This window comes from Thunnus maccoyii, chromosome 4 (genome assembly GCF_910596095.1).
Source record: "Thunnus maccoyii chromosome 4, fThuMac1.1, whole genome shotgun sequence".
NCBI classification, from domain to species: domain Eukaryota; kingdom Metazoa; phylum Chordata; class Actinopteri; order Scombriformes; family Scombridae; genus Thunnus; species Thunnus maccoyii.
Window position 1 is genome coordinate 12,359,454 of NC_056536.1, and position 19,963 is coordinate 12,379,416.

Below are 19,963 nucleotides of genomic sequence, written 5' to 3' on the forward strand. Positions count from 1 at the left end.
GAATTTTGCCAACCTCTGCTCTGCAAAGAACTCCAAAATCCTTCAACTATAACTAGCTATTGATATGGTGATTTTGTTTATAGTTATTAAGTTAATTATTAATCAAAGTTCCAAATTGATAGCTCAGTAAATTTTAAGACTGAATTTGGCCATCTTTTTCCCTGACCCCAGGGTGGTACCCCGTTATTATGAATTCTTATTAATAATTTCTATTGATTTTAATAATAATTATCTAATCATTAATTATTTCTGATAGCCAAACCTGTAGCCAAGGCCCAAAACATGTGACTCAAAAGAATCATCAGAGTTACAAATGCATCTAATCCTCAGTAGCTGGCTGTATGGAAGACTTCTTTTTAATGCTGGTCAATGAAAACTGCTAAATTGTAGAAACATATTTCTGTCAGTTTTCTTTTTATATACTTCAGTGTGTAAAGAGGTTCCCACTTTTTTCACCAAAACATCCACACAAAAAAAACGTTCCAGATCATGACACAATGTGAATTTGATGGATTCCTTTCTTGAATTCATGAAAGCATGAAATTCTTTTACGTCATTAGCATTGCCGCTCCAAATAAAAAATAAGTCATCTATATACCTCCAATAACATTTAATTGGGATTATTATAGTAAATCAAATCTAACTCTAAAAATTTTGGAGATAATATTGATCTTGAAACTTAAAATAATTCTTCGTCAATACTTCTTTGGTTAAAGATAACAAAAACTCAGTAGAGGGGTGCAAGTTCTTTGATTCAAAATAGTTCAAAGGCTCAAGACCATCTTTGTAAGGTATACTGGTGTACAAACTGGAGACATCCATAGTACATAAAAGATCATCAGAATCCACATGATAGTCCTTCAACTTGTTCAAAAAGTCTGTAGTGTCTTTGAGATATGAGGGCAAAGTATACAGATGTGGCAGAAATTATTGGTACCCTTGCATTTTTTTAAAAAAATAATGCACAATTCACCCTGAACAGTGTTTAAATTAAAAGGTATTTTATTATCAGTGCATGTCTATGTTTGGTTTGCAGTGGAACAAAACAAAAAAGTTGTGAAAATAGCCTGGACAAAATTATTGATACCCTTTAGAAGTTGTAGGAAATAACTGATTTGTAGTAATACTTTAAGCAGACTATTCTGTTTTAATAAGTATCAGTCATGCACGGTTTTAAAGGGGTGTTAGGTGCAGCCAGTGCCACCTCTACGATGTGATTGGCCATCCCAGATGTCACCCGAAAATTTCTGCCACCTCATTGGCTTACACCTTACTGTGGGCCGGGTGTTTGGCCAGCACATTTGTTCCTACCGAGACGCTGTGCCTGTATAGTTGACGGAGGCATGAGGGGGCCCCCCGAGAGCTGACTCAGTCAACATCAGTAACGTACATATTAATGACCGTTTTCCAAAATAAACTGTAACATACACAACAGTGGCAGGAGCAGTCAGAATAATATCAGCTTGCACAGTGGCCGTTATTAGATATTAAAAACTTACCCTTTGATGATCGCATTAACAAAAGTTACTTGAAAACAAAATCTTGGAGTTGAAAAAAGCCTTGGTTTTCTGCACCAAATCAACTCTGGTGAAGGTCTTCCTTTGTAGATTAACTCCAATTTTTCATTAAAATTAATCATGAAAAAGGCATGGATAATCCTCACTAGCCATGGTTACTCCCAACTTGTTTATCTGTGTTTTTCTCACTAGCTTGTAATTGTGTCTTCTCTATGTCAGTGCGCCGGTGCACCGCCTCATCTAATAGCATCTAACAGAAAACTGTTTAAATGGAGTGTAATCTGTCAGCCAGCGGCAGCAACCACATGACTGTCAGCTGATAAAGCAAACAACAATGTGTTCCTACAGGACCAAAGCCATGGTAGCTTTCCTAGCTGACAAATGATTGCGAGCATGGACAATAATGTTCACAATATGATTTTATGTAAGCCTGAACGACATTCATCAGATCTCTGTTTTATAAATCTCCCTTGTTTGTGTATGTGTAGGCTAGTATGCTAATGATAGACCCATTCACAGCGCACAGCTGGCTGAACTTGTCATAAGGTAGCGACAACAAAGCCCGCCCATTTAGAGATAAGATATGGTTATGATTGGTCAATGTTACTGTTATTTGAATTACTCAGCCCTCTGTAAAAATTATAGCTGGACCACCAATCACAGAACTTAAAGCAGACACCATTTGGCAGATGTTTTAGGGCTGTTGCAGATATTTAGCTTCACAAATTAACTTTGTCGCACCTGGTTCAATAAACCTCATGCTTCACCACACGTACACTACATCTTGGCTGATATCAGTCTCAGCCAATCAACTATGGCCAAAATATGCTAAAAAAACAACAAAAAACGGCTCCAACAAAGCAAATCACATCGAGATTTGAAGTAGTCTGTAATTGTTGCAGTTAACCCAGGGATACAAAAATCTTCAGGGACTTCTATATAATTATAATTGCGTACTAACAAACAGTATATGACTACATACGAGTCACCAAAAAACACTTAACTGTTATTTAGAGTCCATTATTGTTTCCAAACTGATCAGTGTATCAGCTTCACCCTCATGTTGAAGACCATTACATAATATTAATTATCTTACAATCCTTCTTAATATATTTTTTTATGTTTTCTTTACAAACATTTGATGAAAAGTGATTTTTGTAAGCTCTGTGATTTTATATGTTTGTGCAAAATTTACAGTAAACAGATTGTAATTGGATCTTGGAAAAACTGAGGCCATGATGTTGATTTCTGTTTGTTTTCTTGTAAAGCCACTAACTTTTTACAATATGGCAGATACATGTTTTGCTTTCTATCACTTTCTTTATTGCTGACTTGGTTTTTCGAATGTGGGGTCAGTGCGGTCATTTTATTTCTTTATTTTTTAGAGAGAGACGGTTTCATTTTGTGTGGTTTCCTGCTGCTGAACTGGAAAGTGACCAGACAGAATTTACTTCCTTATTTCACAGAAACAATGTTTGCACATAAGGCGTAGACACTCATTGCAAAACATTTCATTTCCAATGTAAGCAGGATAACACTATTGCCCAAAGTTTCAGAGTTGCTCTTCTTGCTGGAATATTTCATTAATACATTTTGTAGTCAAATTTTAAGACTAGAATTTCTTTTTTTGTTCAGTTTATACTGAATTGTTTTCTTCCTTTGATCTTTAAACCAAATAAGGAAAACTGCGCAATTAGGTCACAGCTTCATAACCTTTTCTCAATGTCTTCTAGTAACATTGAAAATTGGTGGAAGTCTCATCATTCTGACCTGAGAAAAATGTCAGTTTTTACTGAAGTAAAAGTTACATAAAAATGAAAGTATATGGTGTGTTCATGTTTTGCATTATAAATGATAATTTATCAGTTTTTAATTCATTTTGAATTATAACATTTTGTTTATGTTGAATTATACAGTAATATATGCTGCAGCTACAAAAAATGGCATACATAATTTATTAAAAAAACTTTTTTGTTGTCTGCTTTATTTTTATATTTACAGAAGAAAATTTGCTTTAAAGCATCTGGTGCATGTAAACATTGTGTTAGTATTGCGTTACATTGTGGTATAATTTGTGACGCAAAACGAATTGACTAAGATTTTGTTAACGTATGAAAAATGAGTTGCTGTTTGAATAGAAAGCTTTTGTTTTCAGTAAAGATATTTCACAATAGCTTTAAGGTCATGGTCACACTGAAGAATTAAAAAGGAGTTTAGTAAGTCTGTCTGCCCTTGCTGGCTAAAAACAGAATTACTAATGTGTTGAGTGGGCGGATGGGGGCGTTCTGATCAGATTTCACAGGCTACAAATATCCCTCCGGAGCTGTTACACTGCAGGGTCATTGACCAATGAGCACAGGCTGCAACTCAAGTGTCTTTGAAGACTTTGCACACAGACATCGAGGGACAAGAACTTCACTGCAGACATGAGTCAAGGTAAGGAGAAAGGAAAAAAAAAACTATTTCCCTTGTATGAAAGGTGTTCAGATGGTATTAGTGGACTGAATTATCTACAACTGAAAATGTAGTTTCTCTGTGTTACTTCACAGTGTCAGAGTGCTTTGACTATGTAGCAGATTGAGAATTGTGTGAAATGTGATGAGCAGGATGACATTAGATATCTCAGATCCAGAACATGGAGTAACACTATATCAACACTGAACAATGTCTTGCTGATGATTTCTTGTGATTTATCATCTGTGAGGAAACTTTGAACAGGTGATCAAATTTAATAGTCATCAAATTATCAGGTCAAATTTTGACAGTTTTCAACTTTGTTTGCACATTATACTTTTTAATTCATGTCAGAATTGATCTGTCTTTCCATCTCTACAGTCTTGGACATCGAGCGCTATGATCTGAACATTAAGAGCAACAACAGCAGCCATCATACGGAGCTGTGTAAAGAGGAGCGTTTGATTGTCAGAAGGGGACAGCCCTTCAACGTCAGTTTACATCTAAAAGCTGAAAGCAAAGAGTTCAAACCAAGTGAAACAAGCTTCACACTCACTGTTGAAACTGGTATGTTTCCTGTTAACCAGTGATTAGGTTCACAATGTATGTGGTTGAGAGAGAAATGCTGCAGATCTTTTCAGCAGCATGCATGCATGAGTGAATCACCAGTGTGAGCACAAAGACTTGTGTTTCCCTAGTTTCCATTTAGATTCAGTTCCCGTCTTTGTCTCTCCAGGTCCGCTACCCAGAAAAGAATCTGGCACGAAGGTTTGCTTTGGACTCCATGACTCCACGGTGGACACTGAGTGGAGCGCCTCTGCCACTAATGATCCCTCTGGAAACACAGTGTCTGTGACTATCAATTCCTCCCCCAATGCCCCAATAGGGCTCTATTCTCTGACTGTAGACCAGGAGGGGCAGAGGACCAGTTTAGGACAATTCACCCTGCTTTTTAATGCTTGGTGCCCCAGTGAGTACAGTATATATCGTTTTTTTATGTTTTATTTGTGTTTTGGGTTGAACTGGAATTTCACTTTGTGTTAAACTTGTTGTGCTCTGCCTGCAGCTTGTATTCCTGTCTTCTTCATGATCATTGTGTTTAATTTGCAAAACTAAATATCTAAAACATCTGCCAAATGCTGTCAGATGTGAGGTATTAATGCAGTATGCTATTACACTGGTCTGAACACATTGTTGCTTTGACTCTACTGACTCACAGGAGATGCTGTTTACATGCGCAGTGAGATGAAGAGGCAGGAGTATGTCTTAGCACAACATGGGCAGGTCTACAGAGGAACGTATAAACGAATCAAAGGGACGCCCTGGAACTTCGGACAGGTACACAAATTTAAAAAGAACATCAATTCAATGAAGTTCAGTGAACTGTAGACAGAAAAATGTATAATCTCTTCTTCACTGTAACCTGAAAAGAGCAATAAACATGACACTATTTTAATATCCAGTTACATTTATCAACCCATTAAGTTAATTCAGTTAATAATTGACCTTCTGTTTTAAGTTTGAAGTAGGAATATTGGATATCTGTCTGAAGATCCTGGATGACAACCCCAAATTTGTGTCTGATGCTGACCAGGACTGCTCTGCCAGGAGAAATCCCATCTATGTGACCAGAGTGCTGAGTGCCATGGTAGGTCTGTGCATTTAATCACCCTGTGATGAGCCCTTTTTTGGCAATGCAGGCAGAGATTACTATGGTGCCCCAGAAAACTGTTTGCTCATTTATATTCAGAGTATTTTATTGTCCTGTAGGGTAACCTCTCTCCTTCTTTTAAAACTTAATGTGTGGCCCTCATTCCAAGCTAAAATGTAGCTATAAGCAGAGTAATAAACAAATAATTTAAAGTCTGTCAGCATGTTATTCCTGCTGCAAGTCAAAAATAGCTTAAAGAGAAATTCAGGGCTATTTCCACTGGGTGTCATGATTCAGTGCCACTATACAATAAATCAAAGCCAGGTATGTTCTCAGACAATGTTGATAACAAGGACAGGATCATGCACTATGTTTAGGGATATTTGACATAGTTGTGTGCAAGCTCTTTATATATTTATTATATAGTATTTCACCATTTTTTTTGCATCTAACTACTTCTGTATGATTTTTCGAGCAAACATTGTTTATACGTCAAAATGTAAATGACCTTAAGGAGATCTATGCTATTACTTTACTTTTACTGTAAAATTTTTCAGTGACTTTATATAATTTTTTTAAATTATTAAAATGTATAATGGAGAGTCTATGGGAGGAATATTTGAAAGTACATATCTCAAAAAGTGAAAGTGCTTGAGTATTCACCTAATGAACAGGTGTCCCATGTGGAAATACTTAACATATTAAAACATGGGACCAACAGTACCACCATGTGGTCAGTTATTACATGTTTTACATTTTGGCTAATAACTCATTAACCATGAGGCATATACAAACAATATTTGCACAGTGTGTTCCTTAGATGATGTCAAGTAGACTGATGCAGGTCACGCCCATTTCCACTTAAAAAAAATTCCACATCGTTGGATTTTTTGGTAAACAAATTTTTTGCTTCTATTGGCATATATTTCATCCAATCTTAATCAAACTTGGTACATACCATAATTAGATGACCCGGAATAAAGCTTATGTGTTTGTTTTTTGGAATCACTTACCATTTGTCTTCAATGGGTTACCAAACTTTTGAAGGCGTGGCCTGATGCACTTAACAGGCTATAACTCTTCAATGCTTGATTGGATTGACACAAAATTTAGGAATGTTGTACATACAGCCACACTACACAAGTGTGTAACCTCTGATACAATTCTACCTACAGTGGATGCTACTGTAATATTATAACATGATATTTCTATAATTCTGTTGTCTTTAATGAAATTAAACTTGGTACACAAGTGTTCCATGAACCACCATCATACTGTTTATTGAGTATAATATCCCTTAAATATAATATTCCATGGTAACTAATTCAGCAAGTTGTACAGATGGGGATGCTGAACAAGTTTGTAGTAGTTTATACAATTTCACCTGTAGGTGGTGCTACGAACTTGCAGCGGCAACAGCTGGCAGCTTGCAGCTCTCACACGCAACTTCTTCAGAAATTACAGAATTTTCTAGTTGAAAATACACTGACACAAAGCCAACATTACAAATATGTTATCCTCCTTCACGTTCTATCACTAAATTCACACACTGATAATAAATGATAACATCTAGGGTACTTTGACCTATCATTACTAATTAATATCCTTTAAGGAAACCTTTTCTTCCCATGATGGACTCTTTCATTGTTCACATTTTAAAGAAATTTTACAGTCTCTCTCTCCCATAATCCTTTTTTTATATTATTGTATATCACTTTTCATAGTCACAACTTTAATACATTTTTTACTTTCCTGACATCAACTACTGGTCTTGATACTGTTAACTACTCAGTTCTTCTTCTACGTATTCATAATCTGACTTGGCTAGACTTCTGTCTTGTAATGCTGATGGATGTCTGAAGCAAATCTTATGTGGAAAATAAGGATAATGAGCCATTAAGAGATCTTGAGATATATTATAGAAGAATAGCAAAAACAACAGCTCAGTGTTTCCCCATTATATTTCTAACCAAATCTTGTGCTTGAATTTTTCCTGTACCTCTGTGAGCTTGATGAAAATGAGGTCTGACTTTATACAGTTTATTTGGTATAAGTGTGTTAAAAGTTTCAGCATCATTTAGAAGACTTTTGACTGAACAGTCCTTAATAGAAGCTAATGAAAAACACTTAAAATAAACCATGTACGTATTGATTTGATATGTGCATACCACCCAGCAGTCTGTGGCTAAATGAAAGTGAACATCCTCCACTTCCCTGTTTATGTGTTTTTTCTCCCTTGTCTTTTATGTGATTATGGAAAACAACAAAATATGTTACCGCAGTTATGCAGATGACACACAAATTTACATAGCCATATCACTAGGGGACTATGGTCCAATACAGGCATTCAGTAAGTGCATTGGACAAATCAATGATTGGATGTGCCAGAATTTTCTTCAATTAAACAAAGATAAAACTGAAGTAATTGTTTTTGGAGACAAGGAGAAATGAATAAAAGTCAGCACTCAGCTTCAATCGATAATGTTAAAACCACAAACCAAAGTCTCAGAAGGATTTGGAAAAACTCGTCCATGCATTTATCTTTAGTAGACTTGACTACTGTAACAAAATCTTTACTGGTCTTCCAAAAAAATCGATGAGGCAGCTGCAGCTGATTCAGAGCGCTGCTGCTCGAGTCCTCATTAAGACCAAGAAAGTGGATCACATCACCCCAGTTCTCAGATATTTTCACTGACTTCCTGTCTGTCAAAGAATTGATATGAAAATACTGCTGTTGGTTCATAAAGCACTGAATGGTTTAGGGCCAAAATACATTTCTGATCTGCTGATACGTTATGAACCATCTAGACATCTGGGACAGGTCTGTTTTCTGTCCCCAGAGTAAAAACTAAACATGAAGAAGCAGCGTTGCTTCAGTATGCTCCAGTATGCTCCACATATCTGGAACAAACTCCCAGAAAACTGCAGGACTGCTACAATATTCAGTTCTTTTAAATCATAGCTGAAGACTTTTATTCTCCTGTTTTAGCTGTCTTATCCTATTTTAGCTTTTTATTTCCCAATTTAACACGTTTTAATTGTATTTAAATGTCTTTTTACATTGCCTTGTGTTGCTTTTATATTCTGTCTTTGAATTGCCTTTTTGTTGAAATGTGCTATGCAAATAAACTTGCCTTGTCTTGTCTGGTCTCTGTCTGTGCCCTCAGATCAACAGTTACGATGACAGCGGTGTGCTGGTGGGAAATTGGGGAGAGATTACAGATGGAGTTCATCCAGGCCAGTGGATCGGCAGCGGGGACATTCTGCGTCAGTGGGCAGAAAGTGGCCCCGTCCGCTACGGCCAGTGTTGGGTCTTTGCTGCTGTTGCATGCACAGGTTGGACCACAGTATGAGTCTTGCTTTGATTCAGACAGCAATTTCATTTGATTCTTAAATTATTGATTAATCTATCAACCCATACGTTTTGAGGGGTTTTGATGCACATGTTGGAGTGCAGTGAGTTATTGTGTCTTATAGAATTCACATGGTATATTGTCATATTACAATGTGTGTTAAACTTTAAAAGGATTCAATAAACCAACTCCTGAGGTAACATAGAAGCAATTTCTTAAATAAATGCACCCCTTTGGTACCATACAATACCAACAGTCCTGATTTCTGCTGCATTTCCTCCATCCCACCTCCACTGTCACACAATCCAGCCTTTTTATCAAAACTCTAAATTTAGAATTTAATCTCACAGCTTTGTAGCCATCTACCTAGCCACCTCGTGACATTTTTATGTGGTGTCTTTATTGTTTATCTTTGATGACAGACGTTATCTCAAGCATGTGCTTCAGTAAGCTGGTGTGATGAAGAGTTGCTCTCCTCCCTCCTCCAGTGTCCCGTGCCCTGGGTATCCCATGTCGAGTGGTTACTAACTTTGGATCAGCTCACGATACTGATGCCAACCTGGTGATAGAAAACCTGTATGATGAAGATGGTGAGAGTATTTCTGAAGATTCAATATGGTGAGTGTATGGTAGGGATTATTATCTGGTCGAAAAGTGCAAACACAGTATAATCCATGTTTTTTTACATATATATTTTTACATACACACACACACACACACACACACACACACACACACACACACACACACATATATATATATATATATACATATACATATATATCTTCCATTATTGCTGCATGATTGAATGAACATTGTTTGTTTGTTTGTTTTTTTACATTATTTTACAGATTGAAGCAAAACAGTCATGTTATTGTTCTTTATTTTACTAATTTTTTTCCAGGAACTTCCATGTTTGGGTGGATAGCTGGATGACTCGTCCAGACTTAGGAGAGGAATTTGATGGTTGGCAGACCAGTGACCCAACCCCGCAAGAGAAAAGTGAAGGTGAATTTTGATTTAAATGTAGTTTGTCCTTTATTTTTTCAATGGGTATGTCCTAAATGTAGGTCTGTGAGCTGACTTTTTTTGCACGCTGCCAAGGCAGAACACCTACAGAAGCCAGACAGAATAATCTAAACACCTCATGAAACACGACTCTAATGCCAAGGCACAGTGTTTAACCACACCGGTAAGATTCAACTTCTGACAGTAGTCACAGGTTTGGTGTATGGTTATGCATGTGACATCTTACGTTTGGCATGTTCACATGACTCTTCTCGATTCAATGACACAGTATAAAGCAACTGTTTTATTTTTTACTACAAACTCTTAGACCTGTGCATGCTCTCTTGAAGTGTCATAAAGTGTTATACCAAACACCAAAAATAATAGTTTAGTTTAGTTTAGTTCAGTTCAGTTGTGGCCTGAATCCAGATGTTGTGTGTCTGAAACTCTCTGAAATTCACTGTTTCTGGGTGTGTGATGCTGTCAGGTGTTTTCTGTTGTGGACCGGCCTCACTGAGGGCTATCAGGGAAGGAGAGCTGACCAAGAAGTATGATGCTCCCTTTATTTTCGCTGAGGTGGGTTTTTGCTTGATCTTTTAGCGTCACACTTTATAAAAAAAATGCACAAATGTAAGCTGGACTTCATAAACTCCATAGAAGTTGCATTTATTGACAAGACCTGATCCAAGCTAATCCACAGAGACTGATCAATTTTGTGATCTGAGACATAATTTAAGAGATACTGTGTTTGTTCATGTACTGTATGTATACAAAATATTTCTATCATATATATTGGTATAGTTGTCATAATATATGTGTCTAGTGTTATCTGATGTTATGTCATGTCGTGTGTGGATTCAGGTTAATGCAGATGTTGTGGACTTGGTGCGCCTGTCAAATGGACAATTGGTCAAAATTGGTGGATCAACAAAGTCTGTCGGACGGTTCATCAGCACTAAAGCTGTGGGCTCAGATGAGAGGCATGACATCACACACCAGTACAAGTATCCTGAAGGTACTGCAGAGTCTGTTACATGTCACTGTAAACATACACAGACTAGTGCAGTGCCCCTTCAAAATGTGCCTGTTCGGAACAGGCCAATTGCTTATTATTTCTTGAGAACTGCATATATGTGTATAAATTGACAAATGTATCAACCAACACGATAAGGATTCAATAAATTAAATGGTTTTAATCCAAGTAGAAACTAAACTAAAGACTAAACTGAGGTTGAACCGTAGAAGCAACCACATATACAGATGGGTGACAAATTAAAGGAAAAACTGGTACAGGTCTGAATGCTTGACCCCTACAGTGAGGGGATCTGGTAGCTCTCTTATACTGTGGGGGGCATTTTGCTGGCATGGTTTGGGTCCACTTGTCCCCTTAGATGGAAGGGTCACTGCAAATCAGTACAAAGTTGTCCTGAGTCATCACCTTTATCCTATGATGAAACATTTCTATCCTGATGGGAGTGGTCTCTTCCAGGATGACAATGCCCCAATTCACAGGGCACGAGGGGTCACTGAATGGTTTGATGAGTATGAAAATGATGTGAATCATATGCTATGGCCTTCACTGTCACCAGATATCAACCCAATTGAACACCTATGGGAGTTTTGGACTGACATGTTAAACAGTGCTCTCCACCACCATCATCAAAACACCAGATGAGGGAATGTGTTTTTGAAGAATGGTGTCCCTCAGCTTTGGCATTGATTCTACAAGTTACTGAACTCTACTGGAGGAATGAACACTATTCTTCAAAAAGATATTCCCTCATTTGGTGTTTTGATGATTGTGGTGGAGAGCACTTTGGGCAACGTTGTTTGAGGTATTTTTAAATATCTCTGAATGTGCCTGAGACATTGAGCACTAAGTTTTGAATGTACATGCCAAGTTTCCTTCACAGTAACATTACACAGTTCAATAGTAGAGCTTAAGTCTCCGAAACGTTTTCTAACACTATGGATGTAATCCCACCTCTGACCACAATGTGGGTTGCAATGGCAGTGTGGTGCTGTCCATATTTCCATTCATTGACTACGCTGGCAGAAGAAGAAGCAAATCAATGTTATTTATGAGGTGTTTTTATATTTTTCTCAAGAACCACTCATCCAAACAACTTCACACATTGACATTGCACTTTCTCAGTTCCCCAGCAATCCACCTGCCAGGTATGAAGTAGATTGGATGAACGGTTCTGGAGATATATGAAGGACAAACTTACATACATACAGACAGACAGAGATTCCTTGCTTTATATAGAGAGATAGAGAGATGACCTCAGCCAACACAATTTTAAAAATGTAATCACACAAGTTCCATGTCTGTTAAATCTAAATGATGATGGTTTTGAAGGAGTCTGTCTCAGGAGGTTTATAATACTGAAGAACTTACCAGTAATCCTGATGGTTTTCAGGTTCAAAGGAGGAGAGGCAGATGTATGAGAAGGCTCAGCACCACAACAAGCTACAGCAGCAAGGAGAAGAGCCAGAGCTCCGTCTCAAGGTTTTTCTGTTCATATATAGATATACAGGGGATACAGCAAATAATGTAAATATATAGAAAGAAACTAAAACTCTGAAGTAACTTAATTAAAACATTGCTGCAGAGTTGGGTCAGTTAAAGATATTAAACAGATCTGGCAATGAGCAAAATGATCTACGTTTTCAAAGCAACATGAGACAACATCACAGCTCCTAAGAGGTGAAATCATCTATTTTGCAGGTTCATTGGTCAAAAAAACAGAACAAATATTTAATATATCAAATCATTCATATGCATAACATATGCAAAACAGACAAAAGTTGAAATAACCATCATGGGTATGACAGACATACAGCACACACAAGGTTGTCAAATACTGCTAAGTTGTGTGTAACATAACGGTATGTTTTCTTTGTTTACGTTGAAGATAAATGTTTCATTAAATGTCCCCTTTACATAGATGGTTGGATGGACAGAGGCTCAATTAATCTTTTATCACTTTATATGTTGCATTAGCTAAAATCTTTTATGAGCATATTCTGATTATTATTATTGTTTTTTGCCCAATTTTTTCAATTCTACAACAGAGTTGAGATATACTGTTCCTAAAATCACAGAATCATCCTTTTCAACAAACTTAAGAACTAAATGCTCATTATTAGAAATACAATATAATGTATTTCTGTTATTGTATTCTCCATAAATTAAATTAAATGAATCATCTCATGATTCTCATTTCAGATCAAGCTTGCTGATAACATGATTGTGGGCTCAGACTTTGAGGTTTGTGCTGTCCTCACTAACAACTGCATGGAGGCAAAGACCTGCATTTTCCTGTTTGTTGCCAAAGCTGTAGGCTACAACGGAAAACTAGGAGGGAGCTGTGGATTTGCTTCAGACAAAGTGGAGGTGCCCTCTGGAGAAGGTTAGCTCTGATCTTTTCACAGACACCACAGTGTCTGAGCTTTTTTCATGATTGCGCAGAAATTACTCCCACATTGTTTGCAAGTGGAAATAATCATGAAGGTACCTCTATGAAACAAGACTTTTATCTGCATCTTACAAAAGATTCAAAGTCAGTAATTCAAGTTCATTCAAATGTAACAGAGAAATATTTCTATAAATTTAGTTATGCAACTGTCTTACAATGTTTGCTGGTTGAAACCTGGTTCACAACCTTCCAAAAATCATTTTCTCATGCAGAAATTGCATTGAAATAGTTGTCATAACCTAATTAATGTGATTTATAATATGTGTGTTTTTTCAGAGAGGCGTCTGTACCTCAGACTGATGTATGACAGTTATGGATCAGTGATCACCTCTGACAGGCTGATCCATCTGTCAGCCATCACCGTTGACAAGCAGACCATTGACTACCACAAGGCTGAGAAGACCATTGTGTTGGATGAGCCAGTCATAGAAATCAAGGTATGGATAGACAGGTGGAACAAATGTGTTCATGAGCGATACAAACTCTCTATTATTACACTGTAGGACAAAAAACTGAGTGAATAAATCAGTAAATTGTATTTAAGGAGTTTTTATATTCTGGACAAAACAGAACTTAAGTAACAAGTCAGCCTTCGCACACACAATCACACTCATAACCTCAGAGCAAAATACACTCTTATTCATCACATTTAAAAATACTTTCTGATGATTTTAATGGATCAAAAACCTGCTTTTCTGAGTCAACATAGTACAGACATAGAAAATCACATTAGTGAGATCAAATATTCTGTCAAATCATTTCCTTCCTCCTTGTGTTCAAGTTATTGTTCACCTGTGAGTATTTTAATCTTTTTTATTAAAGTGCTCCAGACTCTGTGAAATTTACATTTACTCTGCCATCAGAGCAAAATAACCACAGGGCAAAAAAGGGAGAGGAAAAGAAAACAAACAATGAACAATAAATAAATAAAAACAAAAAAGGCAACCAGAGTACCAAACCAATTCCCCTCCCAATCCTACAAGAGATAAGAGGACTGTACACACATTACAATGAAAGGACAAGCTTAACACAAAGCATACAATGTAAGTTTTATAAATATAGTGAATTAAAGCACTTTACAAAATGTTGTTGATCACTACTGCATAGGACTACCATTGAAAGACAAGGACATAAAAACGCCTGACAACAGACCTCGAGCTGAGCAGCACCTTACAAGTCTAAAAAGGAAGTTTCCCAGGAATCTTGACTTTCACGAGGAGTACAATGGGTTCATGAGAGAGCTGCTAGAGAAGGGATATGACACCAGAGTACCTGAAGAGCGGCTAGACTGCAGAAATAAGATCATGGAGTATATGATCCCAAAAAGAAGAAATTAAGAATTGTTTTTGACTGTACCACATCATATCAGGTAGTATCACGAAACAATAAGCTCCTTTAAGGCCCCAACCTCATAAACACTCTTACTGGAGTGCTGACAAGGTTCAGGAAGGAAATGGTAGGCATGATGGCAGACATGTAATCCATGTTTTACCTGAAGAGGATTCAGATTTGGTGTGGCTCCGATTGTGGCCAGATGGCGACCTGAAGGCAGCGCCAGCAGATTACAGAATATGTGTACACTTGTTCAGAGCAACTTCTTCTCCCAGTTGCGCTTCTTACGCACTAAGAAGAACAGCTGAAGATGGAAAAGAGAGGGCTGCACCTGAAGCTGTTGAGACAATCTAACACAACTTTTATGTTGACGACTGTCTAAGCTCAGCATGCTGTTGCTCTCGCTAAGGACTTGAGAACATTATGCCTCAGTGGAGGATTTTGTTTGACCAAAATGACGAGCAATTCAAGAGCATTGCTAATGTCAATCCCAGAAGAAGACAGAGCTTCAGAGGTCAAAGATCTCAACCTTGACAATGATCAGCTACCCACAGAGAGGGCATTAGGTGTCCAGTGGTGCAGTGGACACTTTTAAGCTCAAAATTGAAGTACAGGAAAAGCCTTGTACTAGGGGAGAAATCCTATCAGTTAGGAGTTCAGCTTATGATCCTCTGGGCTTCCTGGCACTTTTCATCCTACCTGCCAAGCTCCTTCTAAGAGAACTTTGCAAAGAGAAAAGAGCATGAGATGATGAACTGTCTGAAGAACAGACAAAAAGATGGAAAAAGTGGTTGGAAGACTTGCAAAAGCTGTCTTCTTTCAGCGGGATAGGGTTAGGGTCAGCAGATGCATCAAGCCCACAGGATTTGGTCTCATCAAGTCAGCACAACTACACCGCTTTTCTGACACCAGCAACAATGGTTATGGCACAGTATCTTACCTCCTGTTGACCAACGAAAAAGGACCAGAAACTCACTTCATTCCTGATGGGAAAGTCAACAGTGGTACCACTCAAGCTTGTCATCATTCCCAGGATGGAATTGACAGCAGCTGTGATGGCTGTGAAAATGGACAAAATGCTGCAACATGAGCTGCAATTACAGTTGGATGAATCAATCTTCTGGACAGACAGTGTCACAGTACTTAAGTATATCGAAAACAATGCAGCTTGATATGAAACATTTGTAGCTAACAGAGTCTCATTCATTAAAGAGGCTACAAAGCTTTCTCAGTGGAAGTATGTGAACACAGCAGACAACCCTGCAGATCAGGCTTCAAGAGTCTGCTACAGAGCAAAAACTGGATACAGGGACCAGAGTTCCTGTTTAGACCGCAGTTTGAATGGCCAGAATGACCAGACCAGTCCATTCACTCAAAGGAAAAAGACTCAGAGCTCAAAGCCAAAGTGTCCCTATACAAGTGGATGAGAAATTGGATACAATGACTTGGTTTTTAAACCAATTCTCAAGCTGGTATAAACTCAAGAAAGCGACGGCTTGGCTCATGTGCCTAAAAGAGATTTTGCTAAACATGAGGCAGAAAACAAAGGAGCTTCAAGAAGCAATCTATAAATGTGAAACAACTCATCTAAGGCAGAGTCTTTACTTCAGTCAAAGATGCTCAAGTACAAGCAAAGCTTTGAAAAATAAGTGCTTACCACAGAAGACCTTTCCAAGGTGGAATTGGAGTTAATTCACCTATGTCAGAAACAGAAATATGCAGAAGACCTTAAAGCCCTGCAAGAAGAAAAAATGTCATGTAAGGAAAGATAGTCATATCTTTAAGTTGGATCCATACTTGGAAGGTGGAGTGCTGAGAGTAGGAGGGCAGTTTAGCCGATCTGCCATGCCGCTAGAAGCCAGGCATCCAGTTATCTTGCATAAGGATCGCTGGACTGCCAAACTCATCTTCCGTCACATCCATGAAGAAACCAGCCACTTAGGTAGAAATTACATTCTCACAAGACTGAGGCAGAAGTACTGGATACTAAAAGCCTGCTCAGCAATACAAGAATGATCCCAGAGTGTAGCACATGCAGAAGACTACATGCCAAGGCAGGTGAAGAAAAAATGTCAAACTTACCAGAGTACTGGTTATTGCCACCCTTCACAAACACCGGTGTGGACTATTTTGGCCCATCTGAGGTCAGTAGAGGTCATGACAGAGTGAAGAGATATGGTGTGCTTTTCACATGTTTAACCAGGAAAGCAGTTCACTTAGAAGTAGCACCCTCACTCAACACCAGTTCATGTATTAATGCACTATGCCACTTCCTAAGCGGAAAAGGTCATTCAGACAACGGCACTAATAAACCTGGACCAGTCTACAATTCGGGAATCCATGTTGAAAAGAGGAGTTAAGTGGATATTTAACACTCCTGCCACTTCCCACCATGGAGGTGTCTGGGAACGCCAAATACAGACTGTCAGGAAAGTTCTAAGTTCCCTGTTGAAACAGCAGGTATTGGATGACAAAGGACTACAGACACTCTTATGTGAAGTGGAAAGCATTATCAATGACTGACCCATAACAACGACCTCAAACGACACCAACGATCTGGAGGCTTTGACCCCAAATCATTTACTACTGATAAAGACACAGCCAAATATGCCCCCAGGTGTCTTTTCAAAAGAAGATCTCTATGTGTGTTGCCACTAGAGGCAAATTCAATATATGGCAGACCTATTCTGGCGCAGATGGACTCAGGAGTACCTGCCTCTCTTGCAGGAAAGACAAAAATGGAGCACAACAAGACGGAATTTCAACCTTGGAGATGTTGTCCTCATTGTAGACTCCTCTGCACCAAGAAGTTCCTGAATTATAGGAAAAATTGTCAAGATAATGCCAGACTCAAAAGGGACAGTTTGGCGCATCTGTGTTTGGACAAAGACAAGCACATTAGAGAGACCCATTACTAACATATGCATCTTAGAGGAGGCATTGTAAAGATCAAAAGAGACTGAATAAGACATTAATCTGTTTTGAATGAGACAAATATGTATCTTTAAAACCTGGAAGATAGGTTTATAATTTGGTGTAGAGAAGTCAGTGGCTCTGCGTGTTTGTATTTGGTAATTGATATGTTATCAGTCTAGTCAACTAGGGGCAGGCTATGTCAGAGCCATTTATACAATAGAAACATAATTGTAAATAATTTATATCTTGCTGTACTTAAATTGCTAAGAATGATAAGCAGTTCCGTAGTTTCATCGCAGCATGCTTAATGAGGACCAATAATGATCTCAGTCAGCCCTGGCTTGTGATTGGTTAAAATGTATAACATGCAATATGTGTGTGTTAGATAGTTTAGTTTCAAGCGATGGAGCCTTGAGAGCACACCAGTCTTTGACTGTGTTTGCCGATTACGTGCTTATTGTTCTTGCCCTGATAATTATACTTATCATGCTTGTGTAGCATGTTTTTTATTTTGTATGTAAAGAAGAAAGTGCTCAGTAAACTACATGCTTAGACTCTACAGTTTAAGTGGGCATCTTCAAGAAATAGACAGAGCCAAAGTAACATTAAGTATGACTGTAATCTTGTCTATTAGGTTCTTTCTCTTCCCCTGAAGAATATAATTTGGCTGAAATGCATTGGTCACTTTAACCAATGAATCATCATCTTATTTCTTTCTCTTTTCGGGCCTATTCCTCAGTTCTTAAATAAATGTTGATCTCTTCAGTGTATTCCTATAGAGTCATCTAGAGCCTTTAATGTCCAGCGTTAATGGATGAATATATTGAACCTTGAACCACGAGTGAGGTAGCATCACAGAAAAGTTTGGATTCAACTAGAAATCATTGAATTTTCCTCTATTTTTTATTGCTCACTCAGGCATATATATTATGTTAAAACAAACTGTGTTAGTATTTTTAATGTTCGCATTATTTGATCATTATAATCTATAATAAAACTGTACAGGACATATTCAATCAATAATCATATGATACCACCTCTTACATGATGAAACCTGTCTACCTGACCCCCTCTCTGCAGCTGGTGGGAGAAGCCACACTATATGAGTCTATGACGGCAGAGCTGAGCTTGTTGAACCCTTTACCAGAGCCACTGCAGGACTGCAGCTTCACCATGGAGGGGGTCGGCCTCACTGACGGCAAGCCCATAATACTGAGGTATGTCAACTCTGTTGATGCAGGAGATATGAGTGGACAAGTGCATTATGTCTTTTAGCTTTTATACATGACCTGTTTTGTCTGTCTTCTTTTATGTACACATTAATTCACGGTGAACTGTTCTTTACAGCTGTCGCTCATGATTTCTATTTTTCGAATAAAAAATGTTACTCACTGCTAAACCCAAAATCACAGTAAAGAATGTCCTAAAAAATAGCTTTTATACAATGATACCAGCACATGTGCACAAACTGAAACATTTTATATCTGTATACGTAAGAATAGAGAAAACCATAAAACAGAAACCTCCTCTCTAACTGTTGAGTATCATTTTTGCAGGATTGGAACAGTGGGCCCAAAACAGGAGGCCAAGGCCACTGCTGAGCTCAGTCCTAGCATTACTGGCCCCAGCATGCTCCTGGTGAACTTTGATAGCGACAAACTGAGGAACATCAAGAGCTTCATCAATGTTATGGTGAACGAATGTGCCAGTACAGAAATCTAATAGCACTGAAAGCTTTTTTACATTGTTGTTCTTTGGACTAGCAGGTACTGATTTTCTTTTAAATTTACTTGTTATTCTTATTCTTTTATATGCTCGAATATACCATACTAATATATACTTTACTATATACTATCTATAAGAATAAGTTTTTCCTGGGTAACTTTATTAAGAAACACAATGATCCACATTCACTAACATCATGTACAGTGACTCTGTAGTAGGCTACAATAAGATTAATAGATGCAATATAATAAGATACTGACCTAAACACATTTACTTTACTTGTATTTTGATTTGGTTCAATCTAAATGTGACAATAAAGCCAATGCTACTAAAGCTGCCAGTAGATTGTTTAAGGGAACAGCGCTTCCTCGCCTCCTTTTAGGAAACATTTTGTTGTTGGTGATGCAGAAAAAATCCAGTGTGCTAATTGAAAATAAAATTTTGGAGAAAACATTTTAAGGCTGGGTGTTAATTTGTTGTCTTGTGGGCCAAAGAGCGATCCAGAGTCAGAATAAACTCAGTGGA

At 37.8% G+C, this 19,963-nt stretch overlaps 1 protein-coding gene across 1 annotated transcript; it reads left to right on the forward strand.

The window, feature by feature from the left end:
- The first annotated feature begins 1,595 nt into the window (after positions 1-1,595).
- On the forward strand, positions 1,596-19,891 carry LOC121895006 (protein-glutamine gamma-glutamyltransferase 2-like). Its single transcript, XM_042407774.1, has 16 exons — positions 1,596-1,941; positions 3,811-3,953; positions 4,353-4,538; positions 4,708-4,941; positions 5,191-5,309; positions 5,491-5,619; positions 8,790-8,958; positions 9,464-9,593; positions 9,880-9,983; positions 10,471-10,559; positions 10,845-10,998; positions 12,407-12,495; positions 13,216-13,399; positions 13,742-13,902; positions 18,794-18,930; positions 19,270-19,891. Exons 2-16 carry the CDS (start codon positions 3,944-3,946, stop codon positions 19,433-19,435), a joined length of 2,061 nt encoding a protein of 686 aa, XP_042263708.1. The 5' UTR covers positions 1,596-1,941; positions 3,811-3,943; the 3' UTR covers positions 19,436-19,891.
- Positions 19,892-19,963: the final 72 nt, after the last annotated feature.

Bases quoted from the DNA above. Each gene is read 5' to 3' on its own strand.
- LOC121895006 (XM_042407774.1), top strand. The intron at 12,496-13,215 runs GTTTTTCTGTTC...TTCTCATTTCAG, and splicing joins AGCCAGAGCTCCGTCTCAAG to ATCAAGCTTGCTGATAACAT. The intron at 13,400-13,741 runs GTTAGCTCTGAT...GTGTTTTTTCAG, and splicing joins GGAGGTGCCCTCTGGAGAAG to AGAGGCGTCTGTACCTCAGA.